The 27,309-nt window shown below is 40.8% G+C and overlaps 1 protein-coding gene across 3 annotated transcripts in view; it reads right to left on the reverse strand.

The window, feature by feature from the left end:
• Window positions 1-27,309, reverse strand: part of LOC106873255 (glycerol kinase) — a 52,057-nt gene that overhangs the window by 11,168 nt on the left and 13,580 nt on the right. For 2 of the 3 annotated variants that reach the window (XM_089338694.1, XM_089338696.1), the window contains exons 5-17: window positions 26,892-26,971; window positions 26,438-26,575; window positions 25,602-25,711; window positions 25,264-25,366; window positions 24,244-24,311; window positions 24,018-24,060; window positions 22,965-23,045; window positions 20,827-20,905; window positions 20,252-20,348; window positions 18,707-18,791; window positions 17,501-17,621; window positions 16,170-16,313; window positions 15,463-15,543 (exon numbers count right to left, since the gene is read on the reverse strand). In XM_089338694.1, the coding sequence (XP_089194820.1) occupies window positions 15,463-15,543; window positions 16,170-16,313; window positions 17,501-17,621; window positions 18,707-18,791; window positions 20,252-20,348; window positions 20,827-20,905; window positions 22,965-23,045; window positions 24,018-24,060; window positions 24,244-24,311; window positions 25,264-25,366; window positions 25,602-25,711; window positions 26,438-26,575; window positions 26,892-26,971 (1,230 nt within the window). Of the gene's footprint in view, window positions 1-13,887; window positions 14,017-15,462; window positions 15,544-16,169; window positions 16,314-17,500; window positions 17,622-18,706; window positions 18,792-20,251; window positions 20,349-20,826; window positions 20,906-22,964; window positions 23,046-24,017; window positions 24,061-24,243; window positions 24,312-25,263; window positions 25,367-25,601; window positions 25,712-26,437; window positions 26,576-26,891; window positions 26,972-27,309 lie in introns of those variants that run through there. The other variant, XM_089338695.1, reaches the window with a different exon arrangement.

Below are 27,309 nucleotides of genomic sequence, written 5' to 3' on the forward strand. Positions count from 1 at the left end.
TGAGAGAGAGAGAGGAGAGAAAGAAAGTGAAAGAGCGAGAGAGACAGAGAGAGAAAGAAAAAGGGAGACAGAGAGAAGGAAAAAGAGAAAGAGCGAGAGAGAGAGAGAAAGAAAAAGGGAGACAGAGAGAAAGAGCGAGAGAGAGAAGGAAAGAAAGAGAAAGAGCGAGTGAGAGAAGGAAAGAAAGAGAAAGAGCGAGTGAGAGAAGGAAAGAAAGAGAAAGAGCGAGAGAGAGAGAAGGAAAGAAAGAGAAAGGGAGAGAAGGAAAAAGAGAAAGAGCGAGAGAGAGAGAGAGAGAGAAAGAAAAAGGGAGACAGAGAGAGAGAGAGAAGGAAAGAAAGAGAAAGAGCGAGTGAGAGAAGGAAAGAAAGAGAAAGAGCGAGAGAGAGAAGGAAAGAAAGAGAAAGAGCGAGAGAAAGAAAAAGGGAGACAGAGAGAAGGAAAGAGAAAGGGAGACAGAGAGGAGAGAAAGAAAGAGAAAGAGCGAGTGAGAGAGAAGGAAAAAGAGAAAGAACTGTCTCTGTCTCCCTTCCTCTTTCTTTCCTTCTCTCTGTCTCCCTTTATCTTTCTCTCTCGTTCTTTCTCTTTTTCCTTCTCTCTCACTCGCTCTTTCTTTCTCTCCTCTCTGTCTCCCTTTCTCTTTCCTTCTCTGTCTCCCTTTTTCTTTCTCTCGCTCTCTCGCTCTTTCTCTTTCTTTCCTTCTCTCACTCGCTCTTTCTCTTTCTTTCCTTCTCTCACTCGCTCTTTCTCTTTCTTTCCTTCTCTCACTCGCTCTTTCTCTTTCTTTCCTTCTCTCTGTCTCCCTTTTTCTTTCTCTCTCTCTCCCGCTCTTTCTCTTTTTCCTTCTCTCTGTCTCCCTTTTTCTTTTTCTTTCTCTCTCTGTCTCTCTCACTCTTTCTCTCCTCTCTCTCTCTTTCTCTCCCTTTTTCTTTCCTTCTCTCTGTCTCCCTTTTTCTTTCTCTCTCTCGCTCTCTTTCTTTCTTTCCTTCTCTCGCTCTTTCCTTTTCTTTACTCTCTCTCTCTCGCTCTTTCTCTTTCTTTTTTTCCTTCTCTCTGTCTCCCTTTTTCTTTCTCTCCTCTCTCCTTTTCTTTCCCTCTCTCTCGCACTTTCACTTTCTTTCTCTCTCTCGCTCCTTCTCTCTGTCTCCCTTTTTCTCTCTCTCGCTCTTTCTCTTTCTTTCCTTCTCTCTGTTCCCTTTTTCTTTCTTTCTTTCCTTCTCTCTCTCGCTCTTTGTCTCTCTTTTTCTTTCCCGCTCTTTCTCTTTCTTTCTCTCCTCTCTGTCTCTCTTTTTCGCTCTTTCTCTTTCTTTCCTTCTCTCGCTCTTTCTCTTTCTTTCCTTCTCTCTCTCTCTCGCACTTTCTTTCTTTCTCTCTCTTTCTCTTTCTTTTTTTCCTTCTCTCTCTCGCTCTGTCTCTCCTTTTCTTTCTCTCCTCTATGTCTCCCCTTTTCTTTCTCGCTCTGTCTCTCTTTCTCTTTCTTTCCTTCTCTCTGTCTCCCTTTCTCTCGCTCTTTCTCTTTTTCCTTCTCTCTGTCTCCCTCTTTCTTTCTCTCCTCTCTGTCTCTCCCGCTCTTTCTCTCCTCTCTCTCATGCTCTTTCTCTTTCTTTCCTTATCTCTGTCTCCCTTTTTCTTTCTCTTTGTTTCTTTCCTTCTCTCTGTTTCCCTTTTTCTTTCTCTCTCTTTGTCTCCCTTTCTCTTTCTTTCCTTCTCTCTCTCTCGCTCTTTCTTTCCTTCTCTCTCTCTCTCGCTCGCACTTTCACTTTCTTTCTTTCTCTCTGTCTCTCTCTTTCTTTCCTTCTTTCTCTCTCTCGCTCTTTCTCTTTTTCCTTCTCTCTCTCGCTCTTTCTCTTTCTTTCCTTCTCTCTGTCTCTCCTTTTCCTTCTCTTTCTTTCTCTCCTCTCTGTCTCCCTTTTTCTTTCTCTCGCTCTTTCACTTTCTTTTCTTTCTCTCCTGCTCTCTCGCTCTTTCTCTTTCCTTCTCTCTGTCCTTTTCTTTCTCTCCTTTTTTTCTCTCTCTCGCTCTTTCACTTTCTATCCTTCTCTCTCTCCTCTCTCTTTCTCTTTCTTTCCTTCTCTGTCTCCCTTTCTCTTTCCAGAAGGAAAGAAAGAAAGAGAGCGAGAGAGAGAAAGAAAAAGGGAGACAGAGAGAAGGAAAGAAAAAGGGAGACAGAGAGGAGAGAAAGAGCGAGAGAGAAAGAAAGAGAAAGAGCATGAGAGAGAGAGAGGAGAGAAAGAAAGTGAAAGAGCGAGAGAGACAGAGAGAAAGAAAAAGGGAGACAGAGAGAAGGAAAAAGAGAAAGAGCGAGAGAGAGAGAGAGAGAAAGAAAAAGGGAGACAGAGAGAAAGAGCGAGAGAGAGAAGGAAAGAAAGAGAAAGAGCGAGTGAGAGAAGGAAAGAAAGAGCGAGAGAGAGAAGGAAAGAAAGAGAAAGAGCGAGAGAGAGAGAAGGAAAGAAAGAGAAAGGGAGAGAAGGAAAAAGAGAAAGAGCGAGAGAGAGAGAGAGAGAGAAAGAAAAAGGGAGACAGAGAGAGAGAGAGAAGGAAAGAAAGAGAAAGAGCGAGTGAGAGAAGGAAAGAAAGAGAAAGAGCGAGAGAGAGAAGGAAAGAAAGAGAAAGAGCGAGAGAAAGAAAAAGGGAGACAGAGAGAAGGAAAGAGAAAGGGAGACAGAGAGGAGAGAAAGAAAGAGAAAGAGCGAGTGAGAGAGAAGGAAAAAGAGAAAGAACTGTCTCTGTCTCCCTTCCTCTTTCTTTCCTTCTCTCTGTCTCCCTTTATCTTTCTCTCTCTCCCTTTCTCTCTCGTTCTTTCTCTTTTTCCTTCTCTCTCACTCGCTCTTTCTTTCTCTCCTCTCTGTCTCCCTTTCCCTTTCCTTCTCTGTCTCCCTTTTTCTTTCTCTCGCTCTTTCTCTTTCTTTCCTTCTCTCACTTGCTCTTTCTCTTTCTTTCCTTCTCTCACTCGCTCTTTCTCTTTCTTTCCTTCTCTCACTCGCTCTTTCTCTTTCTTTCCTTCTCTCTGTCTCCCTTTTTCTTTCTCTCTCTCTCCCGCTCTTTCTCTTTTTCCTTCTCTCTGTCTCCCTTTTTCTTTTTCTTTCTCTCTCTGTCTCTCTCACTCTTTCTCTCCTCTCTCTCTCTTTCTCTCCCTTTTTCTTTCCTTCTCTCTGTCTCCCTTTTTCTTTCTCTCTCTCGCTCTCTTTCTTTCTTTCCTTCTCTCGCTCTTTCCTTTTCTTTACTCTCTCTCTCTCGCTCTTTCTCTTTCTTTTTTTCCTTCTCTCTGTCTCCCTTTTTCTTTCTCTCCTCTCTCCTTTTCTTTCCCTCTCTCTCGCACTTTCACTTTCTTTCTCTCTCTCGCTCCTTCTCTCTGTCTCCCTTTTTCTCTCTCTCGCTCTTTCTCTTTCTTTCCTTCTCTCTGTTCCCTTTTTCTTTCTTTCTTTCCTTCTCTCTCTCGCTCTTTGTCTCTCTTTTTCTTTCCCGCTCTTTCTCTTTCTTTCTCTCCTCTCTGTCTCTCTTTTTCGCTCTTTCTCTTTCTTTCCTTCTCTCTCTCTCTCGCACTTTCTTTCTTTCTCTCTCTTTCTCTTTCTTTTTTTCCTTCTCTCTCTCGCTCTGTCTCTCCTTTTCTTTCTCTCCTCTATGTCTCCCCTTTTCTTTCTCGCTCTGTCTCTTTCTTTCCTTCTCTCTGTCTCCCTTTCTCTCGCTCTTTCTCTTTTTCCTTCTCTGTCTCCCTCTTTCTTTCTCTCCTCTCTGTCTCTCCCGCTCTTTCTCTCCTCTCTCTCATGCTCTTTCTCTTTCTTTCCTTATCTCTGTCTCCCTTTTTCTTTCTCTTTGTTTCTTTCCTTCTCTCTGTTTCCCTTTTTCTTTCTCTCTCTTTGTCTCCCTTTCTCTTTCTTTCCTTCTCTCTCTCTCGCTCTTTCTTTCCTTCTCTCTCTCTCTCGCTCGCACTTTCACTTTCTTTCTTTCTCTCTGTCTCTCTCTTTCTTTCCTTCTTTCTCTCTCTCGCTCTTTCTCCTTCTCTCTCTCGCTCTTTCTCTTTCTTTCCTTCTCTCTGTCTCTCCTTTTCCTTCTCTTTCTTTCTCTCCTCTCTGTCTCCCTTTTTCCTTCTATCTGTCTCCCTTTTCCTTTCTCTCTCTCTCTCGCTCTTTCTCTTTCTTTCCTTCTCTCTCTGTCTCCCCTTTTCTTTCTCTCTCTTTCTCTTTCTTTTTTTCCTTCTCTCTCTCGCTCTGTCTCTCCTTTTCTTTCTCTCCTCTATGTCTCCCCTTTTCTTTCTCGCTCTGTCTCTCTTTCTCTTTCTTTCCTTCTCTCTGTCTCCCTTTCTCTCGCTCTTTCTCTCTCTCTCGCTCTTTCTCTTTTTCTCTCGCTCTTTCTCTCTCTCTCGCTCTTTCTCTTTTTCCTTCTCTCTGTCTCCCTCTTTCTTTCTCTCCTCTCTCTCATGCTCTTTCTCTTTCTTTCCTTATCTCTGTCTCCCTTTTTCTTTCTCTCTCCTTCTCTCTCGCTCTTTCTTTCTTTCTTTCCTTCTCTCTCTCGCTCTTTCTCTTTCTTTCCTTCTTTCTCTCTCTCGCTCTTTCTTTCTTTCATTCTCTCTCGCTCTTTCTCTTTCTTTCCTTCTCTCTCTCTCTCCTTTTCTTTCTCTTTCCTTCTCTCTCTCACTTTCTTTCTTTCCTTCTCTCTGTCTCCCTTTTTCTCTCTCTCTCTCTCGCTCTTTCTTTTTCCTTCTCTCTGTCTCCCTTTTTCTTTCTCTCCTCTCTGTCTCTCTCGCTCTTTCTCTTTTCCTTCTCTCTGTCTCCCTTTTTCTTTCGTTCCTTCTCTCTGTCTCCCTTCCTCTTTCTTTCCTTCTCTCTCTCTCTTTCTCCCTTTTTCTTTCTCTCTCTCGCTCTTTCTCTTTCCTTCTCTCTGTCTCCCTTTCTCTTTATTTCCTTCTCTCTCTCGCTCTTTCTTTTTCCTTCTCTCTGTCTCCCTTTTTCTTTCTTTCTCTCCTCTCTGTCTCCCTTTTTCTTTCGTTCCTTCTCTCTGTCTCCCTTCCTCTTTCTTTCCTTCTCTCTGTCTCCCTTTATCTTTCTCTTTGTTTCTTTCCTTCTCTCTGTTTCCCTTTTTCTTTCTCTCTCTTTGTCTCCCTTTCTCTTTCTTTCCTTCTCTCTCTCTCTCGCTCGCACTTTCACTTTCTTTCTTTCTCTCTGTCTCTCCTTCTCGCTCTTTCTTTTTCCTTCTCTCTGTCTCCCTTTATCTTTCTCTCCTCTGTCTCCCTTTTCCTTTCTCTCTCTCGCTCTTTCTCTTTTTCCTTCTCTCTGTCTCTCTCTCGCTCTTTCTCTTTCTTTCCTTCTCTCTGTCTCCCTTTTTCTTTCTCTCTCTCGCTCTTTCTCTTTCTTTCCTTCTCTCTGTCTCTCCTTTTCTTTACTCTCTCTCTCGCACTTTCTCTTTTTCCTTCTCTCTCCCTCTCGCGCTTTCTCTCCTCTCTGTCTCCCTTTTTCTTTCTCTCCTCTCTGTCTCCCTTTTTCTTTCTCTCTCTCTCTCGCACTTTCACTTTCTTTCTTTCCTTCTCTCTCTCTCCCTTTATCTCTCTCGCTCATTCTTTCCTTCTCTCTGTCTCCCTTTCTTTCTTTCCTTCTCTCTCTAGCTCTTTCTCTTTTTCCTTCTCTCTGTCTCCCGTTTTCTTTCTTTCCTTCTCTCTCTCGCTCTGTCTCTCCTTTTCTTTCTCGCTCTGTCTCTCTGTCTCCCTTTCTCTCGCTCTTTCTCTCCTCCCTTTTTCTTTCTCTCTCTCTCGCTCTTTCTCTTTTTCCTTCTCTGTCTCTCCCGCTCTTTCTCTCCTCTCTCTCATGCTCTTTCTCTTTCTTTCCTTCTCTCTGTCTCTCCTTTTCTTTACTCTCTCTCGCTCTCTTTCTTTTTTTCCTTATCTCTGTCTCCCTTTTTCTTTCTCTCTCCTTCTCTCTCGCTCTTTCTTTCTTTCTTTCCTTCTCTCTCTCGCTCTTTCTCTTTCTTTCCTTCTTTCTATCTCCCATTTTCTTTCTCTCTCTCGCTCTTTCTTTCTTTCTTTCATTCTCTCTCGCTCTTTCTCTTTCTTTCCTTCTCTCTCTCTCTCCTTTTCTTTCTCGCTCTTTCTCTTTCCTTCTCTCTCTCACTTTCTTTCTTTCCTTCTCTCTGTCTCCCTTTTTCTCTCTCTCTCTCGCTCTTTCTTTTTCCTTCTCTCTGTCTCCCTTTTTCTTTCTCTCCTCTCTGTCTCTCTCGCTCTTTCTCTTTTCCTTCTCTCTGTCTCCCTTTTTCTTTCGTTCCTTCTCTCTGTCTCCCTTCCTCTTTCTTTCCTTCTCTCTCGCTCTTTCTTTTTCCTTCTCTCTGTCTCCCTTTTTCTTTCTCTTTCTTTCTCTCCTCTCTGTCTCCCTTTTTCTTTCTCTCTCTCTTTCTCTTTCCTTCTCTCTGTCTCCCTTTCTCTTTATTTCCTTCTCTCTCTCGCTCTTTCTTTTTCCTTCTCTCTGTCTCCCTTTTTCTTTCTCTTTCTTTCTCTCCTCTCTGTCTCCCTTTTTCTTTCGTTCCTTCTCTCTGTCTCCCTTCCTCTTTCTTTCCTTCTCTCTGTCTCCCTTTATCTTTCTCTTTGTTTCTTTCCTTCTCTCTGTTTCCCTTTTTCTTTCTCTCTCTTTGTCTCCCTTTCTCTTTCTTTCCTTCTCTCTCTCTCTCGCTCGCACTTTCACTTTCTTTCTTTCTCTCTGTCTCTCTCTTTCTTTCCTTCTTTCTCTCTCTCGCTCTTTCTCTTTTTCCTTCTCTCTCTCGCTCTTTCTCTGTCTCTCCTTTTCCTTCTCTTTCTTTCTCTCCTCTCTGTCTCCCTTTTTCCTTCTATCTGTCTCCCTTTTCCTTTCTCTCTCTCTCTCTCTCGCTCTTTCTCTTCTTTCCTTCTCTCTGTCTCCCTTTTTCTTTGTCTCTCTCGCTCTTTCTCTTTCTTTCCTTCTCTCTGTCTCTCCTTTTCTTTACTCTCTCTCTCTCTCGCTCCTTCTCTCTGTCTCCCTTTCTCTTTCTCGCGCTTTCTCTCCTCTCTGTCTCCCTTTTTCTTTCTCTCTCTCGCTCTTTCTCTTTTTCCTTCTCTCTGTCTCCCTTTTTCTTTCTCTTTCTTTCCTTCTCTCTGTCTCCCTTTTTCTTTCTTTCGTTCCTTCTCTCTCGCTCTTTCTCTCTTTCTTTCCTTCTGTCTCTCCTTTTCTTTCTCTCTCTCACTTTTTCTTTCCTTCTCTCTGTCTCCCTTTCTCTTTCTTTCCTCTGTCTCTCCTCCCTTTTTCTTTCTCTCTCTCTCTCTCGCTCTTTCTTTTTCCTTCTCTCTGTCTCCCTTTATCTTTCTCTCCTCTGTCTCCCTTTTCCTTTCTCTCTCTCGCTCTTTCTCTTTTTCCTTCTCTCTGTCTCCCTTTTTCTTTCTCTCCTCTCTGTCTCTCTCTCCTCTGTCTCCCTTTTTCTTTCTCTCTCTCGCTCTTTCTCTCCTTCTCTCTGTCTCTCCTTTTCTTTACTCTCTCTCTCTCACTTTCTCTCTTTCCTTCTCTCTCGCTCTCTGTCTCTCCTTCTCCCTCTCGCGCTTTCTCTCCTCTCTGTCTCCCTTTTTCTTTCTCTCTCTCTCGCACTTTCACTTTCTTTCTTTCCTTCTCTCTCTCTCCCTTTATCTCTCTCGCTCATTCTTTCCTTCTCTCTGTCTCCCTTTTTCTTTCTCTCTCTGTCTCCCTTTCTTTCTTTCCTTCTCTCTCTAGCTCTTTCTCTTTTTCCTTCTCTCTGTCTCCCTTTTTCTTTCTCTCTCTCTCCTTTTCTTTCTCTCTCTCTCGCTCTCTCTCTTTCTTTCCTTCTCTCTGTCTCCCTTTTTCTTTCTTTTGTTCCTTCTCTCTGTCTGCCTTTATCTTTCTCTCGCTCTTTCTTTCTTTCCTTCTCTCTCGCTCTCTCTCTTCCTCTCTGTCTCCCTTTTTCTTTCTCTCGCTCCTTCTCTCGCTCTTTCTTTCCTTCTGTCTCCCTTTATCTTTCTCTCGCTCTTTCTTTCCTTCTGTCTCCCTTTTTCTTTCTCTCTCTCGCTCTGTCTCCCTTTTTCCTTCTCGCTCTTTCTCTCTTTCTTTCCTTCTCTGTCTCTCCTTTTCTTTCTCTTTCTCTCGCACTTTCACTTTCTTTCATTCTCTCTGTCTCCCTTTATCTTTCTCTCCTCTCTGTCTCCCTTTTTCTTTCTCTCGCTCTTTCTCTTTCTTTCTCTCTGTCCCCCTTTTTCTTTCTTTTGTTCCCTTTATCTTTCTCTCGCTCTTTCTCTCCTTCTGTCTCCCTTTTTCTTTCTCTTTCTCTCGCACTTTCACTTTCTTTCTTTCCTTCTCTCCGTCTCCCTTTCTCTTTATTTCCTTCTCTCTCTCTCGCTCTTTCTCTTTTTCCTTCTCTCTGTCTCTCCTCTCTGTCTCCTTTTTTCTTTCTCTCTCTCTGTCTCCCTTTTTCTTTCTCTTCTCTCTCGCTCTTTCTCTTTCTTTTTTCCTTCTTTCTCTCCTTCTCTCTCGCTCTTTCTCTCTCCCTTTCTCTTTCTTTCCTCTGTCTCTCCTTCTCCCTTTTTCTTTCTCTCTCTCTCTCTCTCTCGCTCTTTCTTTTTCCTTCTCTCTGTCTCCCTTTTCCTTTCTCTCTCTCGCTCTTTCTCTTTTTCCTTCTCTCTGTCTCCCTTTTTCTTTCTCTCTCTCTCGCTCTTTCTCTTTCTTTCCTTCTCTCTGTCTCTCTCGCACTTTCACTTTCCTTCTCTCTGTCTCCCTTTATCTTTCTCTCCTCTCTGTCTCCCTGTTTCTTTCTCTGGCTCTTTCTCTTTCTTTCTCTCTCGCTTTTTCTTTTCTTCCTTCTCTCTGTCTCCCTCTTTCTTTCCTTCTCTCTGTCTCCCTTTTTCTTTCTTTCTCTCGCTCTCTCTCTTTCTTTCCTTCTCTCTGTCTCCCTTTTTCTTTCTTTTGTTCCTTCTCTCTGTCTGCCTTTATCTTTCTCTCTCTCGCTCTTTCTCTTTCTTTCCTTCTCTCTCTTCCCCTCCTCTCTGTCTCGCTCTTTCTTTCCTTCTGTCTCCCTTTTTCTTTCTCTCTCTCGCTCTGTCTCCCTTTTTCCTTCTCGCTCTTTTTCTCTTTCTTTCCTTCTCTGTCTCCTTTTCTTTCTCTCGCACTTTCACTTTCTTTCATTCTCTCTGTCTCCCTTTATCTTTCTCTCTCGCTGTTTCTCTGTCTCCCTTTTTCTTTCTCTCGCTATTTCTTTTTCTTTCTTTTGTTCCCTTTATCTTTCTCTCGCTCTTTCTCTTCCTTTCTGTCTCTTCTCTCTGTCTCCCTTTCTCTTTATTTCCTTCTGTCTCCCTTTTTCTTTCTCTTTCTCTCGCACTTTCACTTTCTTTCTTTCCTTCTCTCCGTCTCCCTTTCTCTTTATTTCCTTCTCTCTGTCTCCCTCTTTCTCTTTTTCCTTCTCTCTGTCTCCCTTTTTCTTTCTCTCTCTCTCTCCCTTTTTCTTTCTCTTCTCTCTCGCTCTTTCTCTTTCTTTCTCTCCTCTCTGTCTCCCCTTTTCTTTCTCTCTCTCGCTCTTTCTCTTTCTTTCCTTCTCTCTGTCTCGCACTTTCTCTCTCTTGCTCTTTCTCTTTCTTTTTTCCTTCTCTCTGTCTCCCTTTCTCTTTCTCTCTCTCGCTCTTTCTCTTTTTCCTTCTCTCTGTCTCCCTTTTTCTTTCTCTTTCTTTCCTTCTCTCTGTCTCCCTTTTTCTTTCTTTCGTTCCTTCTCTCTCTCTCTCGCTCTGTCTCTCCTTTTCTTTCTCTCTCTCACTTTTTCTTTCCTTCTCTCTGTCTCCCTTTCTCTTTCTTTCCTCTGTCTCTCCTTCTCCCTTTTTCTTTCTCTCTTTCTCTCGCTCTTTCTTTTTCCTTCTCTCTGTCTCCCTTTATCTTTCTCTTTTTCCTTCTCTGTCTCTCTCCTCTGTGTCCCTTTTTCTTTCTCTCTCTCTCGCTCTTTCTCTTTCTTTCCTTCTCTCTCTCGCTCTTTCTCTTTCTTTCCTTCTCTCTGTCTCTCCTTTTCTTTACTCTCTCTCTCGCACTTTCTTTCTTTCTCTTCTCTCTCTCCCTCTCTATCTTTCCTTCTCCCTCTCGCGCTTTCTCTCCTCTCTGTCTCCCTTTTTCTTTCTCTCCTCTCTCTCTCGCACTTTCACTTTCTTTCTTTCCTTCTCTCTGTCTCCCTTTATCTTTCTCTCTCTCGCTCTGTCTCTCTTTCTTTCCTTCTCTCTGTCTCCCTTTTTCTTTCTCTCTCTCTTTTTCCTTCTGTCTCCCTTTTTCTTTCTTTCTTTCGCTGTTTCTCTTTCTATACTTCTCTCTCTCTCTCTTCCTTTCTTTCCTTCTCTCGCTCTGTCTCCCTTTTTCCTTCTCTCTCTCGCTCTTTCTCTCTTTCTTTCCTTCTCTGTCTCCTTTTCTTTCTCTTTCTCTCGCACTTTCACTTTCCTTCTCTCTGTCTCCCTTTCTCTTTATTTCCTTCTCTCTCTCTCGCTCTTTCTCTTTTTTCCTTCTCTCTGTCTCCCTTTATCTTTCTCTCTCTTTCTTTCTCTCCTCTCTGTCTCCCTTTTTCTTTCTCTCTCGCTCTTTCTCTCTCTTTTTTTTTCTTCCTTCTCTCTGTCTCCCTTTTTCTTTCTCTGTCTCTCCTTTTCTTTCTCTCTCTCTCTCGCTCTTTCCCTTTCTTTCCTTCTCTCTGTCTCTCTTTCTTTCCTTCTCTCTGTCTCCCTTTTTCTTTCTTTTGTTCCTTCTCTCTGTCTGCCTTTATCTCTCTCGCTCTTTCTCTTCCTTTCTTTCCTCTTTCTCTCGCACTTTCACTTTCTTTCTGTCTCCCTTTTTCTTGCACTTTCACTTTTTCTCGCTCTTTCTCTTTTTCCTTCTCTCTGTCTCCCTTTTTCTCTCTCTCTTTCTTTCCTTCTTTCTCTCTCTCGCTCTTTCTCTTTTTCCTTCTCTGTCTCCATTTTTCTTTCTCTCGCTCTTTCTTTCTTTCTCTCCTCTCTGTCTCCTTTTCTTTCTCTCTCTCGCTCTTTCTCTTTTTCCTTCTCTCTCTCCCCCTTTTTCTTTCTCTCCTTCTCTCCCTTTTTCTTTCTCTTTCTTTCCTTCTCTCTGTCTCCCTTTTTCTTTCTTTCGTTCCTTCTCTCTCTCGCTCTTTCTCTTTCTTTCCTTCTCTCTGTCTCTCCTTTTCTTTACTCTCTCTCTCGCACTTTCTTTCTTTCTCTTCTCTCTCTCCCTCTCTATCTTTCCTTCTCCCTCTCGCGCTTTCTCTCCTCTCTGTCTCCCTTTTTCTTTCTCTCCTCTCTCTCTCGCACTTTCACTTTCTTTCTTTCCTTCTCTCTGTCTCCCTTTATCTTTCTCTCTCTCGCTCTGTCTCTCTTTCTTTCCTTCTCTCTGTCTCCCTTTTTCTTTCTCTCTCTCTTTTTCCTTCTGTCTCCCTTTTTCTTTCTTTCTTTCGCTGTTTCTCTTTCTATACTTCTCTCTCTCTCTCTTCCTTTCTTTCCTTCTCTCGCTCTGTCTCCCTTTTTCCTTCTCTCTCTCGCTCTTTCTCTCTTTCTTTCCTTCTCTGTCTCCTTTTCTTTCTCTTTCTCTCGCACTTTCACTTTCCTTCTCTCTGTCTCCCTTTCTCTTTATTTCCTTCTCTCTCTCTCGCTCTTTCTCTTTTTTCCTTCTCTCTGTCTCCCTTTATCTTTCTCTCTCTTTCTTTCTCTCCTCTCTGTCTCCCTTTTTCTTTCTCTCTCGCTCTTTCTCTTTCTTTCTCTCGCTTTTTTTTTCTTCCTTCTCTCTGTCTCCCTTTTTCTTTCTCTGTCTCTCCTTTTCTTTCTCTCTCTCTCTCGCTCTTTCCCTTTCTTTCCTTCTCTCTGTCTCTCTTTCTTTCCTTCTCTCTGTCTCCCTTTTTCTTTCTTTTGTTCCTTCTCTCTGTCTGCCTTTATCTCTCTCGCTCTTTCTCTTCCTTTCTTTCCTCTTTCTCTCGCACTTTCACTTTCTTTCTGTCTCCCTTTTTCTTGCACTTTCACTTTTTCTCGCTCTTTCTCTTTTTCCTTCTCTCTGTCTCCCTTTTTCTCTCTCTTTCTTTCCTTCTTTCTCTCTCTCGCTCTTTCTCTTTTTCCTTCTCTGTCTCCATTTTTCTTTCTCTCGCTCTTTCTTTCTTTCTCTCCTCTCTGTCTCCTTTTCTTTCTCTCTCTCGCTCTTTCTCTTTTTCCTTCTCTCTCTCCCCCTTTTTCTTTCTCTTTCTTTCCTTCTCTCCCTTTTTCTTTCTCTTTCTTTCCTTCTCTCTGTCTCCCTTTTTCTTTCTTTCGTTCCTTCTCTCTCTCACTTTTTCTTTCCTTCTCTCTGTCTCCCTTTCTCTCCTCTGTCTCTCCTTCTCCCTTTTTCTTTCTCTCTCTCTCTTTCCTTCTCTCTCCCCTTCTCTCCTCTGTCTCCCTTTTTCTTTCTTTCCTTCTCTCTGTCTCCCTTTCTTTCTTTCCTTCTCTCTCTAGCTCTTTCTCTTTTTCCTTCTCTCTGTCTCCCTTTTTCTTTCTCTCGCACTTTCACTTTCTTTTTCTCGTCTCCCTTTCTCTTTATTTCCTTCTCTCTCTCTCGCTCCTTCTCTCTGTCTCCCTTTACCTTTCTCTTTCTTTCCTTCTCTCTCTTGCTCTGTCTCCCTTTTTCTTTCTCTCCTCTCTCTCTCTCTCATGCTCTTTCTTTCATTCTCTCACTCTCTCTTTCTTTCCTTCTCTCTGTCTCCCTTTTTCTTTCTCGCTCTTTCCTTCTCTCTGTCTCGCTCTGTCTCTTTCTTTCCTTCTCTCTCGCACTTTCACTTTCTTTCTTTCCTTCTCTCTGTCTCCCTTTTTCTTTCTCGCTCTTTCACTTTCTTTCTTGCTCTCTTAGATGCAGGTCTTTGTCTTGTCCTTTTTCGATATGGACACCTTCAACTGTTTTGAGAGGGAGAGAGAGGGAAGGAGTGACAGAGGGAGAAAAAGAGGAGAAAGAGAAAAAAGGAGAAAAAGGGACAGATAGAAGGAAAGAAAAAGAGAGATAGAGAGACGGAGAGAAAGAGCTCTTTCTCTCTCAAAACAGTTGAAGGGGTCCATATTGAAAAAGGAGAAGACAAAGGCCAGCCCCTGAGAGCTTGCAGAAGAATGCTCTGCAGCCAACCAGAGACCAGGTCTGCAATGGAAGACTGCACTGCAAGGTTGGCAGAGAAGCCTGGAAAACAAGGGGGCGGGCGGGGTATGGAATGTATAAGGGGTTCTGGATTTGTACGAGGGATTCTAAATCAAAGAAAGAAAAAAAACCACTAGAAATGCTCTTTCCCTCATCGACGTTGAAAAGGAGGCATGGAGAGACTACTTTGAGGGGGGTTACTGAATAAACAGAGAGAGAGAGATAAGTGGATCCTGCACCAAGAAAACCAAAAAAGGGGCCAACTATAGAAATTGAGTTATTAGGTTGAAATAGCCATTATCAAGATGACAAAAGTAGCCAAAATTATGAGGGAGAGTGACTGAGATGCTAGAAATAACTGGTGAAGCATGACTGATGTAATAATTACAGAGTTAATTGTAAACGATTAGTTAACAGCAGAAAAAAAATTATAACATAATTAAGAAGGAAATTAGCTGAAGTGAAATGCAGTTTTGTGTGACAATGTGGGGGAAGCACTGCTGGACCTGGTGTGAGAAATACAAGAGAAATTGTTCATCATTGTTTTAACTTCCACTTTTTCCATGTTTGTATGGGTTAGATGGAACTCATTGAGGCAGGTTTTCTAAAGTCAATTGTCTATGGCCGGACATACTTTCATGGAAATTGGAAATAGATACCACTTCCAGGACACATGCACAGCAGGCTTCTTTTAGTTTCTATCTACCACATTCACTCACAAGGCTTTGACCAACTCGGGGTTATAGTAGAAAATACTTGCCCAACACACCAGATACTACACTAGCATTAATTGGAAAAGAATCTTGACAAGACACCATGTTCTGTAATCTGATGATTGCCAAGAAAACTGGTTGGAAATGGATGGCTTAAAAGACATTTGCTATCAGATTTAGTCACAACTTCAATGAGGAATTTGTTTCCAGGCCTAAAATGGGGCAAAGAAAGTCTGTGAGAAGCTCTTTTATGGGGACAATACAAGGAAGTGGAAGAAGCAGTGGTTTTATTTGGAAAAATTATGACTGAAACAATTTTATAAATGGTTGCTTAATCTGCTCATTAGAGCAGCCAAAAGGGGGAAAAAAACTGATAAATAGGGGCCATATATTTTGAAGGGAGGAATCAGAGTTGCAGGAGGGAGTGGATGGATGGTTTCAACCAGACAAGTTCCATGCCATTAAGTCTGTTTAAATGCTACATAGACTACGACTACAACAACAATCAGTACAACAAAAGCAAAACACCTTACAATCTTTTCTCTTTGTAAACTCTGTCAACCCCTTCTTACCCATGCGAACACTTTTCTAATATTTTAAAGGAGAAAACCTCTGGAAGTGATTCTGTCTTTATTTCAAACCAAATACAAAACCCCACATTGCTACTGCTGCTGCTGATGATATTTTTAGATGTTCAAATTTCACTGAGATTAACCTTATCTTTAATCCTTCTGGGGGAAGGAGGTTGGGTTAAAATAATGTACCAGTGACAAGCTGTGGATGATTTAAACCAACAACACCCCTCGCCCCCACTTTTGTGGCCTCGTGCCAAGGTTAGAAACCAATGTTTTCCAGATAATGAAAACATCCTGAAAATATCTTCTAATTCACCTACACTGACCCCCTCCTCCACCCACCACAATATGACATTCCCTTCTCCCTTCCTCCTGTCCCCTAGCTGCACACTCCCTGCTCTGACCCTTTTCAATTCCCTTTCTTTTTCATAGATGTTGACTGGTTCAAGTCCAAACTGAATAACACCAAGGTCACCAGTTTGTGAAGGTCAAGGACGCTGCTCCTTCCTGATATAAACCCATCAAAATTTACAGATACACAAAGTGCTGTAAAAGGGGTTTCAAAGGGAATTGAACCTGCATTGCTGACTCAGCTTCTTCGTCACATGTAACTTCAGAACTACTAACTGATTTACTTTCAGGAGATAACAATTTCACTGCATTTATTGTCTCATCCCATGAAAAAATGCAGTTTTTTTTTTTTATACTTTTATTTTTCAAAATTTAGATAATCATCCTCATCATCGTTTAACGTTTGCTTTCCATGCTAGCATGGGTTGGACAATTTGACTGCGGACTGGCAAGCCAGCAGGCTGCACCAGGCTCCAATCTGATCTGGCAGAGTTTTTTTAATCTAAAATTTACTCTCCTTCTAACATTAACATTTTCCCCTTAAATTTGAGGGGCTGTGCCTAATAAATTACACTGACCCCAGTGTAACTACCAGAAGACAAATTGTGTCTGTTGCTCCCTAAATTATTCCAGTCCCCTGCTCTATTCTGAATATTGTTATACCCAGGCATCCATTCCAAAACAAAAGAAATTAAAATATAAAATACAAACAACAAAATCAAAACAACTCACCAGTCAAATCAGGAGAATCCAGCTTCCAATTGAGAGAACGTTCCACAGCTAATTTCCACCACTGGAACCTTTTGTCACGCTCTGGAGCAGAGGAGTAGTAATAGAATCATTGCTGTTTAAGCGAATGTACACTGAGTGTGTGTGTGTGTGTGTGTGTGTGTGTGTAGCTGCTTCTCACTTTTAAAATAAAACCTTGCACTAATCTAGCAATGTGAATTCTTCGTCAAATTGACAAATTACCATTTAGGTGGGATTAGGCAGAGCAAATTACATTAGCTGGGTTTTTCTTGTTTTTTAGCCATGGTTCAGCTCTACTTGAGCCGACCTATGATCAGAGGCATTCCAGTAGTGACCAACCTGCCTTTTTAAAGTTGACTCATCGAACTGCCTTCTCTTATTTCAAGACGGGCAACAGAGTGACATTTGGCTGTTATCTCTAACGGGTTCAGCAGTCACAAATGGCTCCCCTTATAAAGGGGAGAGAGAAAGATGCTGACAGCAAGACATAACATTGCAGAGTTTCGTCTCCACAGTTTCATGTTGTTGTTGTGAAAAGAAAATATTGAAAAAATCTAAAAGTTGAAGCACAAAAAAAAGAAACTGACTTTCAGCTTTTTCTCAAAAGAAGTAGTTTTAATTAAAAAAAAACAAAAAACAAATGAATTTGAAGATAATTTGTGAGAGGAAAATAGAAACGGTTGAGTTACCGGTTGCTGATATGCTTGGTAGAAAAGTATCGGTTATAGTCTTGGGGTATTTGGTTGGATCCATGTTCCAAACATTGATTTCTTCAGCACAACCTGCAGCCATCGCAGCTCCCAAAGCTGTTGTTTCAGGCATGGAGGGTCTCACTGGTTAAATTAAGGAGTAATTAATGGTAACGAGAGACTTTTGACTGTGCAGCAGGTTCATATTAACAAGAGGCAGTTACTGACATAAGACAACATTCAGGAGAGATGGTCACCTGCACAAGACAACATTAACAAAGAGTTGCTCACTCCTACATGATCACATTGGATGTGTCTTACAATTCTGAGTTTAAAATGCTACCAATGCAGATACAACCCTTCCATGCCACTCTGGTCAAATGGTGAGGATCAGTTATCTTATACTGTGGTTACTTATACATCTTCCTTCTGAATGACCAAAATCTTATACTGACACATGTCAATTAGACATGTGGCCATTAAGTGAGCAGAGAACAGGAGAAACCTTCAGAAGAAGTGTTTTGGTCCCTTATTTCCTGATACTTTAATGGGGCTGGGTTCATACAGTTAGCGACTCCTAGGTGTTCTCCTGCTATTATGTGAATGCCACAGATGTAGTGAATAAAACACACGAGGTGAATAAAATAGTCAATACTATTCAATGTATTCACTACATGTTTAGTATATATATAATATATATATAAAATACATATATATATTACACTCAGAGTGGTTGGCATTAGGAAGGGCATCCAGCTGTAGAAACCTTGCCAGATAAGATTGGAGCCCGGTGCAACCTCCTGGCTTGCCAGTCCTCAGTCAAACCCATGCCAGTATGGAAAGCAGATGATATATATATATATGGTCAATAAGACACGTGGTAAATTAGACAGTGAATCATGATGGAAAAATACCTGAACAGGTGGCAGTAAAATAAAGACAACATTAGACACAAAATGTTTAAATGTCTGAAATAAAGTTTTAACTATTTAATCTTTGAACACTTGTAACAGGTCCACACACAATATTTATATAAGAACTTAGAGATCCCAAGAGACAAGAAGTGAATTATTTCTAATGGTGGAACTTGATAAAACTATAACCAACAGCTTAAGGAATCTTGATTAAAATAGTTTTAGATCTAAAAGAGTCGAAGGCCACAAACGATCTTCGACTTTTCTCTTTCCAAGGGGTTTTTTTTTAACCTAATATCCTACAAATCAGTATTTATAGCTTTATCTACTTCAAGTTCGACCATTAAAAATAATTTACCCACAATGCTTTTTCCAAGACCCAACCACTTTAAATGATGGACATTCGAAAGAACTTACCAACACTGATTCCCAGGAGATCAGCTTGTAATTGCATAAGCAAAGAATTGACGGACATTCCACCGTCGACCTGTAAGGACTTCAAAGCGATGCCACTGTCATGGTTCATTGCATCCAATAACTGTCAACAAAAAAAACAAATCATAGATGACTACAGACTTAGGAACAGGCAAAAGGGGGGGGGGGGTCCCCTGGGTGCTAGTTGCAGTTGAACCAGATATTTGACCAAAAGCCCTCCAGCTCTGACCACTCCAGACCATTACTTTCTTAAAATAAGACATCTAAGAGTAATTTGAAGGAATTTTATTCCATAAAATAAACAAATGCCAAGAGGCTGTGCCAAGTGCCAAGGTTTCATGTTCTTTAGCCCTAGGTTAATCCTGGTTAAGCAGACTTATGATCAAAGACACTCCAGCTGTGACTACCCAATCTTTTTCTTATGTTCAGGGAGTCCAGAGCTGCATTTACTAATGCATCCCTTTTTTTAAAGACAGTGAAATATGATTGAAGTGACATTTGAGCTGCTATTTTTAGCTGTTTGAGAAGCCATGTAGAAGCTCTCTCATTGGCTCACCTTTCACATGGAAGCGAAACATGTTCAAAAATTGTTACCATGGAGATAAACAGTTGTTAGTGAAATAACTGAATAACACTGGTTAGTTAACAGCTCTATTGTAAAGTTAATGATATGCTAGAAATAACAGTCAAATCTCTATTAAGTTACATGCTGTCATTAAAAATAAAATAAACATTGGATGATAGAATTTGTGGGGATGGTCATGACTAGAATACTTTAATCGTATGTCTGAACACAGCTGACTTGGAGCTTGGGACGAGTATCAAAGCTCTTACTTTCACTATTGATAACAATCTGTCAGGATTCACTTCTTTCTCCTTCCCAATCAGCCAATCATAACGAGTTGTTAACCATGGAATTAGTCAGTTCAATCTTAATCCCAAGCTGCCACGAAAGGGGCCAAAAAGGATTAACTACATGGCAGTATGAGCCCTTATGTGTATTGGTTTCTAAGATTGACTGCCTGGCTGAGATGTAAACCCCTTTTATCTTAGTCACTTCTACATTTACAATTAAAAAACAATATAAACAACAATGCTACATATATGTAGAACCCCAAAACGATGTGTGTGTGTTACTCCTACATACGACGACAACAGCAACAGCAAATAGAGCAGAGGAGTACGAACCTCTCTAGTTTGGAAACATATAGCTTCAAGAACAGCTCTGGAAATATGGAATTTATTGGTGAACTGAGTCAGGCCGCAGATGATTCTAGAAGAGGAATAAAAAGGCAAAAAAAAAAAACAATTTGGTATTGTTGACTTTTATTTATGGGTGTATGTGTAAAGACATTGTTTATATGTCTGTGTATATATATGAAACTTTATACGATCGTTTTGAAATCAGGGACAACTAATGCTAGGCACGTTTCATTTATATTCATTAATAATTATACGATGACCACACTTTCTCGTTCAGGTTTACACTTAACACACTCGTTTTTTTTTTCCTCTCTCTCATACATATACACATCTCGAATCAGTAGAGCATCGGACAAAATACCTTGTGGTATTTGGTTATTTCCCTTTACATTGTGAGACTGATTTCCGCTTGGGCTGACTAACTTTCATCCTTGCAACATTGACAAAAGAAGGATCAGTTAAGTATTGAAGTTGATGTAATCGATTACACCCTTGAAGGCAGTGCTCCAGCTTGGCCAGAGTCCAACGACAGAAAAACTAGTAAATAAATAAAAAGAAGCTGATCAGTGACACCCCCACAATCACTGACACGTCACCAAGTTTTTAATCACTAAATCTCAATGTTGACCTTTTGAGTCACTCTTAACCCCTACTCCCCCCCCCCACTTCACACTTAGGCCCAATGTTCTTGCTCTCTTCTCGGTCCTTCCTCTTTTTACCACAAATAAAAACCAAATAAATTTCTTCCAATGTCAATTTGCATGCTGTGCTCAGTTCAAAGGGCATGGGCAAGATAGTGCTCTGTCACTCAGAGCAGCGAGTGATGCCTAACATCTGTTAGAGTTTCTCTTATTGTCCAAACCCCACGACTAACCAAAAGTTTTGTTTTAATGCAAGCATTGAAAGTTGCAATTTCTAATTCTCTCCCAGCAAGACCGATTCCAAATCGAATGGAAAGCCTGCCTGGCCAAAGCTATTGTTAACATCCCAGATTCCTGACACCCTCCTCACCCTTCAGTTAATTAGTCACAACCAATTTAGATGCTGGGACTCACCACAACTACTTTTGTGCTCGTTTTTCACTATTTTTCTAAATGGACCAAACACGGCTAATTAGAATAGGATGGGGGGGGGGGGGAGGTGGCCGAGTGGTTAAGGGGTGTTGCACTCTTGATCATAAGATTGTGGTTTGGATTGCTGGACTGGGCAAGGTGTTGTGCCCTTGAGCAAGATACTCCAATCCACTCTGCTGGCAAAAATAAGGAACCCAGCGACAGACTGGCATCCTGACCAAGGAGAAACAAATACGTCAGAGAAACCAGGAAACCAGTTCCAGGCTCCTTACGGAGTAATGTGAATATGGCAGTCAAAATTAAGGGACCAGTATGAGGGGATCATAACTAGGATTGTATCAAGATTAGGGGCAGTCTTTGGCTGGTTTGGTATTAAAAAAAGGGGTTAAAGTAAAAAAAAAAAAGAAAAGAAAAGAGGAGATTGAGTTAGCAGCAACGAAAAGAAATAATTACTGACCCACGAGCATCAGGCTTCCAATGTGGACAGAAAAGGCCTGAGAACGCTGGGACAAAGTAGCAGCCATGGGTGCCGTCAACTTGGTTTGCTAGGTGTTCTATAAAAGAGGAGGACAACCATCAGTGCTTCATAAATAAAGGGAGATCCATTATACAAAGCTGTGTTGGTTTTGATATAATCAATGCAAGGCGTATTGTAAATTAATTAGAAATAATTACGTGGTGAGAAAGACATATACTAAAAAAAAAAAATTAATAAAATCAAAAATTCAATGATTAATGCTTGGTAAGTAAATGAGACAACTCTGGACATGTTTCAGTCTTATTTGAAGCTCATCAGCAAAGAGATGAGAGATTCAATAATGTTTTTCCAGTTGTAACAATCCCAAACTTTATAAAATCTAAGACATTAGTGTGACATTGTACTTTTTATAAAAAGGACGTGATTTGAGGGAGAATTAGTTGCCATTTGTAGAAGATTGAGCAGCCAAACAGTCTCCCTTTTGTTTAAAGATCAGGATATTTTACTAATTTCTAAAAGAGAAAACAGAGAAGTGAAAAGAAGCAGCAACTCACCAATTTCTGCTGATTCTTTGATAACTCCAAGATTATCTCGTAGCCACTGTACGCAGGCCCCAGCAATAGCTATGGCACCCTAAAATCAAAAGAAAAAAAAAGAATAACTAATGAGAAAGTGGATATAGTATAACCAAAGACTGAGTCTTTGGATTATCCAATGCCACAACTGAGAGTTGCCAATGTGTGTCTGATAATTGCTTCCAAGACTTTATTAAATTGGAATTCATCATCATCATCGTTTAATGTCCGCTTTCCATGCTAGCATGGGTTGGATGATTTGATTGAGGACTGGTGAAACCGGATGGCAACACCAGGCTCCAATCTGATTTGGCAGAGTTTCTACAGCTGGATGCCTTTCCTAACGCCAACCACTCAGAGTGTAGTGGGTGCTTTTACGTGTCACCCGCACGAAGGCCAGTCAGGCGGTACTGGCAACGGCCACGCTCGAAATGGTGTCTTTTATGTGCCACCCGCACAAGAGCCAGTCCAGGGGCACTGGCAACGATCTCGCTCGAAAACCCTACGAAGGCCAGTCAGGTGGTACTGGCAACGGTCACGCTCAAAATGGTGCATCTTATGTGCCACCCACACAAGAGCCAGTCCAGGGGCACTGGCAACGATCTCACTTGGCTTGCCGGGTCTTCTCACGCACAGCACATTTCCAAAGGTCTCGGTCAGTAGTCATCGCCTCGGTGAGGCCCAATGTTCGAAGGTCTTGCCTCACCACCTCAGCCCAGGTCTTCCTGGGCCTACCTCTTCCACGGGTTCCCTCAACTGTTAGGGTGTGGCACTTTTTCACACAGCTATCCTCATCCATTCTCACCACATGTCCATACCAGCGCAATCGTCTCTCTTGCACACCACAACTAATGCTTCTTATGTTCAGCTTTTCTCTCAAGATACTTACACTCTGACGGGTATTCACATTGACATTACACATCCAACGGAGCATACTGGCTTCATTCCTTGCGAGCTTACGCATGTCCTCAGCAGTCACAACCCATGTTTCACTGCCATGTAGCATGGTTGTGAGTACACATGCGTCATACAGTCTGCCTTTTACTCTGAATTAAAAGAGGTTTTTCAAGAGCAGAATTATGAGGGAGAGACACAAGAGAATAGCAAGTGTCAGCCATTTCAACTGTGGCCAAGCTGGAGTTCCATCTTTTTTTACTCGATTACATTGACCTCCAATACCCATTCTATCGATCTCTATCAACTTATTGGAGTTATGTCCCTTTTAAAAAGTTAACCGCAGAGTTTTCTTCCTCTACTTGTTTCAGATTCTGAACAGTGGCCATGCTGGAGTACAACCTTCAAGCATTTTGATTGATCATATTGATCCCCATTACTTAATTTATTGATTTTCGTTTATCAAATGACTAAGTTAATTTTTTGAAGTACAGAGTCACAACTTGATGCTCTGAAACAAAGAACAATAAAATTAGCCATTTATTTAATTGGACACCAGCTGTGATATTAAAACAGGACTTACCAAATAGCAAGACAAAATTTTATGAACTTTGGCTAAAATTAAATTATTGATGTATTCATTATCCTGTCTTTTACAGCATTTGTAGGTGACCGAGCTTCACCTGACCTTACCAAAACGTGGGAAAACATTATGAAATCAGGACTTAACAGATATTTCTCAAAGAAAAATCTTTTGTATGAAACCAATGTTGACTCATTTGATTAAAAAAAGAAGCTAAACAATTTTTTATTACAATTTTAACAACAAAGTTATATTTTTCAAATAAATCTCAAACTGAATATTATAATTCTTTCAAAGAAAAAAATTTAAGTTTAAATAAAAAATAATTTTTCACTTTAAGAATAAAAATCACATCGAAAATTCATCTGAAAGAGGTTTATTTTCTTTATTTCTATTGTTAGCTAAATTTTATATTATAATGGAACTATATTTCTACAGTATATATTTGCAATTTTCTGAAAGAAACACACACTTCATTATTTTGGCTCTGAAGAAGCTACAAGATGTTGCACAAGCACCCAACTCTTACAACAAACAACTGTAAGCTAATGAAATTGATTGTATAATTCCTGTTACTTTGTCATTCAATAAGTAATAAATAAGCAGTTTTATAAGAAATATACAGTGTAAAAAAACTTACTTCAAGTGCATAAGTAACTGGTTTCTTTTTCCCCATCTGATAGGCAACAGTTGTTAATAGTCCATGTTTTGATTCCACAGGCTGGAATGGAAAGGAGAGATAAAATGGTTTTTACATGAGAGAGAAATCCATTGTTTAAAACGATTCTGTGTAAACAAAGGACAATATTATTCCAACTGCATCCCAACAAAAATTCTAAAGCATTCCAACACTGGCACAGATCCATTAAAAATGATCCATGGGCCTTTGGAATACTCAACCAGTTAGACATTAGTTCAATAATTGGTGGCAATTCAGTTGATCAAACAAATGGACACAAGTATGGTGTTGTTGATGAAAGAGTCTGACATCTGCTAAAATATCCAAGTGGCAGATGACTGCAGAAAGAGGAAGACATGGGAAGAAGAGGGGACGAGTATCAAAGCTCTTACTTTCACTGTTGAAGATGGAAAACATACAAGAACCCAACATATAATGTGTGTGTGTGTCAGTGTGTTGGCATTAATATAAACAAGTTGTAAAATGGTGCATTTAGTGAAATATTCCTTCAGACCAGTGATTCTCAAAGTGGGCAGTATTGACCCCCTTGGGAGTGGTGGAAAAGTGGGGTGATGATGGGGTACTGATTCCTGTAAAAATTGGGGCAATAATGGGATTGCAATTCATGTAAAAACAACAAAATAATGGGTTTATTAGGTTAAGTTTTATTTGTGAAATACATTGCTTTGAATTTGCTGTAGAATGAGGTCTATGTCTGTGATGGTCAGTTGGGGTGGGGGCAGTAGGTATGTGGCCAGGGTGTCAAGGGGTGGGGGCAGCCCGAAAAAGTTTGGGAACCACTGCTTTAGACCATAAAAAGGTAAAAGAAAAAATCTCACCATCTGATAAATAGAAATTGAGAAGTATCAGAACGGAATAGGAATTGGGGTCAACATGACTGAGCTAAACCCTACAAAGCAATGTCCCAGCTTGGCCACAGTCCAATGACTGGAACCATTAAATTTAATTAAAAAGAGATTAACACAATAATAGTAACTGAAGAAATCATGGCACCTGTGAACCTGTATTGTAGAGCAGAAAGCAACCAGTTCCGTATCTGAAAGGAAATGGAAAGAAAAATTTAAGAACAATGTGAACATCATCTTCACTTAGAAGATAAGGTTAAAAATGGGAATTGGGAAGAATTTGTGGCAGAACTGGAATATTCTTCCTCATTTAACAACAAGTGTTTCAGATAAAAAAAAAAAAATTCAGGTAAAAACAGAAAGTGTAAACATACGTGTTTTTAGCATCTCCCTGTTTAAAGCACATTTGACCAACAAGGGCTGCCTGCTGGTCTCCCAAGATCTGTGGAATGCAAACAAAACATAAATTTCAAGACAACGAGTTTATTGCAGACAGTGCTTGGCAGCAGAAAAGGCTAAAAAAGGGGACAGAAAGGAGACATAGAAGTCAAAGAGAGAAAGAAAACAGTAATGGAAGCAAAAAAAAAAAAATACATGTAGAGGGGACAGAAATAGAGAAAAGGGAAGATTAAAAGAGCCATGATGAGGAAAAGGGTGGGTAGGCATGTCAGGATGGTGTTGGGGAATTTGGGGAAGCATAGAACTTTTGAAGGATGTAGTTCCTGCCAACTTTGATGCAAATCGGTAGTTCCATGCTTTGACAAATGGAGTATGAGAAATGGTTTTGAGATTTTAGAAGCCTGTCTCTGTAGAGATATTGAATTTCAAGAAAAGGTGGCCAAAGTTATTGTTAGAAAGACAGAAGGTAACCTCAGATTCTACTGAATAAGTTGTTAGATGTTGAAACTTTAGCGTGTTAATGCCAAGAGAAGCAATCACTGAAGAGGATGGTAAGTGACTGACAGAAGGTATTCATTTGGTTGCATATCTCTGCACAGCAGATCAATATTCTGGATAAGATGGTGGAGTTTCAGACTAGAAATACAAACTGTGTGCACATACCATAGCCATCCATCTACAGCTTTAAATGTTTGGACAATGATGGACAGCAACAGTGTTTAGCAAGATTTTTTTTATTTCTATTTTTTAAGACTGGATACACCCCTGCTTAATGGTGACCACATGAAGTGAGCTTATTTGTTAAGCCCTCAATCCAAGACAGACAGAAGTAGTGAGTGATTGAAGTAATCACAATAATGTATCTGGAAGAGAGGAATAATGCAGAGTTATATAGCAAGAGTCGAACTCAGGACCTTGAAGTCTGTTGGACACAACACACACACACTTCAGAGTAAAGGCAGATATGTTCAAAGCAAGAGCAGTAATGTTCTTACCCCAGATATTGGTATGTCTTTTAATGGACCATCGTTGATATAACCGAATATTTCAGAGGAAGAATGGATCTCTGGCAGGATTGACATTGGAATATCAAAGAAACTGAAAATAGAGAATGGAACTTGTGACATTTGGAAACAGCTTCATGGTGAACACGTGGTTATAATAAAACTGCTACAACAACAACAACAACAATGGTTAGAACGACACGGTGCCAGTGGAAGAAGTAATGATGATGTGCCTTAGGCTCCTTCGATTCCATTTAGAAACACACACAAACACACGTGAAGTGACAAACTGCACGGAACTGATGCAAGCAAACTAGAAATGGCCTTACCTGCAGAGTTTTTCGTCCCAGCGAAGGGCATGTATGTTCATCAACATTGTTCGGCTGGCATTGGTGACGTCCGTCAAGTGTTTCCCATCTTTCACTCCTCCGGTCAGGTTCTGGGGTTAACAACAAATACTCTATACTCAGTTGATACTCCACTCTCTCTCTTTTGCATTAAAGACAGAAGGAAGAAGAAAGAAGAAAGGCAAAGAAAGAGCAGAAAGAAAGAAAGAAGTAAAAAGAAATACAGAACAAGACAACAACAACAACACTAATTCACCAACTCAAACAAAGAAGAATACAGTAAACAAAAATTAGAAATTCAAGCTCTTGTCTGATGGTTTTTGAATTACAAAAGTCCATTATCTTAAACTCTGCTGTTATCACACAAATGAACAAGGGTGTCTCCCCAAGGTCATTTCACCTACTAGAAATAACAGCCAAATAACAGTCTTCCTCAAATTACACCCATCTTAAAAAGACAATGACATGTAGGATAATCCAATCAGGAGTGGACTATTCTTAGATGGGATGGCCATGCTTGGAATGTCTGATCAAAGGTCTGCTCAGTCAGAGCTGACTTTGGACTAAAGAACAACATTCACACACATGTATATATACATGTGTGGTTGCATACATGCACACAGTCTCACATCTGCTGACCCCAGCCTTTGAAAGAACTCTTTTCGTGCATTCTCACTCACCCTCCACTGAGTGCAGTTGAGTTTTGTAATTAATTTTGCTTCCCGAAATGAACTTTTTTCTTTCAAATGAGCATCAATTAAAGAAATACGTAAGAAACAAGAATAAAAAAGAAAACCAATAAAAGTAGAGTTCCTCACCCAAAGCAACCAAGAATCAACTGTGCCAAAGAGACATCGTTTTTCTTTGAGAGCAGCTTTAACTTCTGGAACATTGTCAAGCAACCATCGGATTTTGAGAGCACTGAAGTACGTTGTAACAGGCAGACCACACTGAGGCTGGAACAAATAGGGAATCAGTGAGAAAAAGAGGGTTGTAGGGAGCTGCTGTAGAAGCAAGGTACCACAGAATACTGAGGTTAGAATGGATGGCTATGGGCAGGGACCATGGAATTCTGAGATTACAGGGAGACTAGATGAGGAAGGTATGAGACGACTCCAAAACTGATAATTCTAACTGGAAAAGTAATATTTTAGTTTGGTGGTTGAACGTGGAAGCACAGGATTAGGCAGCTAAGTTGTTAACCCCACAGCCACACGAACAGACGATAACCGATTCCACATCAGAATCGAAAGAAGAACCGAGCTGACTCACCCTTAAGACATCTTTGTCATTGTCTGGGATGTTTGCTAATAATTTGTTCACCGTAGCAGATGTCCTCATATCCAGCCAGACTAGAAAACAAACAAGAAAAGAAAAAAGAAACAAGAATAAGCTTTCACACTTTGGCACAGAACCACACAATTAGAGGGGGTGGGGAGCAAGTGAATTGAGAACCAATATATTACTGGTATCCGGGTGGATTAAGGGTGATGAACTGGCAGAGTCACAAGAGTATTGGATGGAATGTCTTGCAGATTTTGTTTCAGTTCTCTGAGTTCTAAGCAGAAATCCTAGTAACTCAACAACTGTCTTTCAGCCTTCAGTAGTGAGAGTCGTGGCAGGAGTGGGGGAGTCAATCAATAAACAGTTCAGGGTAGTAAAATGGTGGAACTGACTGGAGGGATTTGTT

This window comes from Octopus bimaculoides, chromosome 20, assembly GCF_046866305.1.
Source record: "Octopus bimaculoides isolate indiv1 chromosome 20, ASM4686630v1, whole genome shotgun sequence".
Lineage (NCBI taxonomy): Eukaryota > Metazoa > Mollusca > Cephalopoda > Octopoda > Octopodidae > Octopus > Octopus bimaculoides.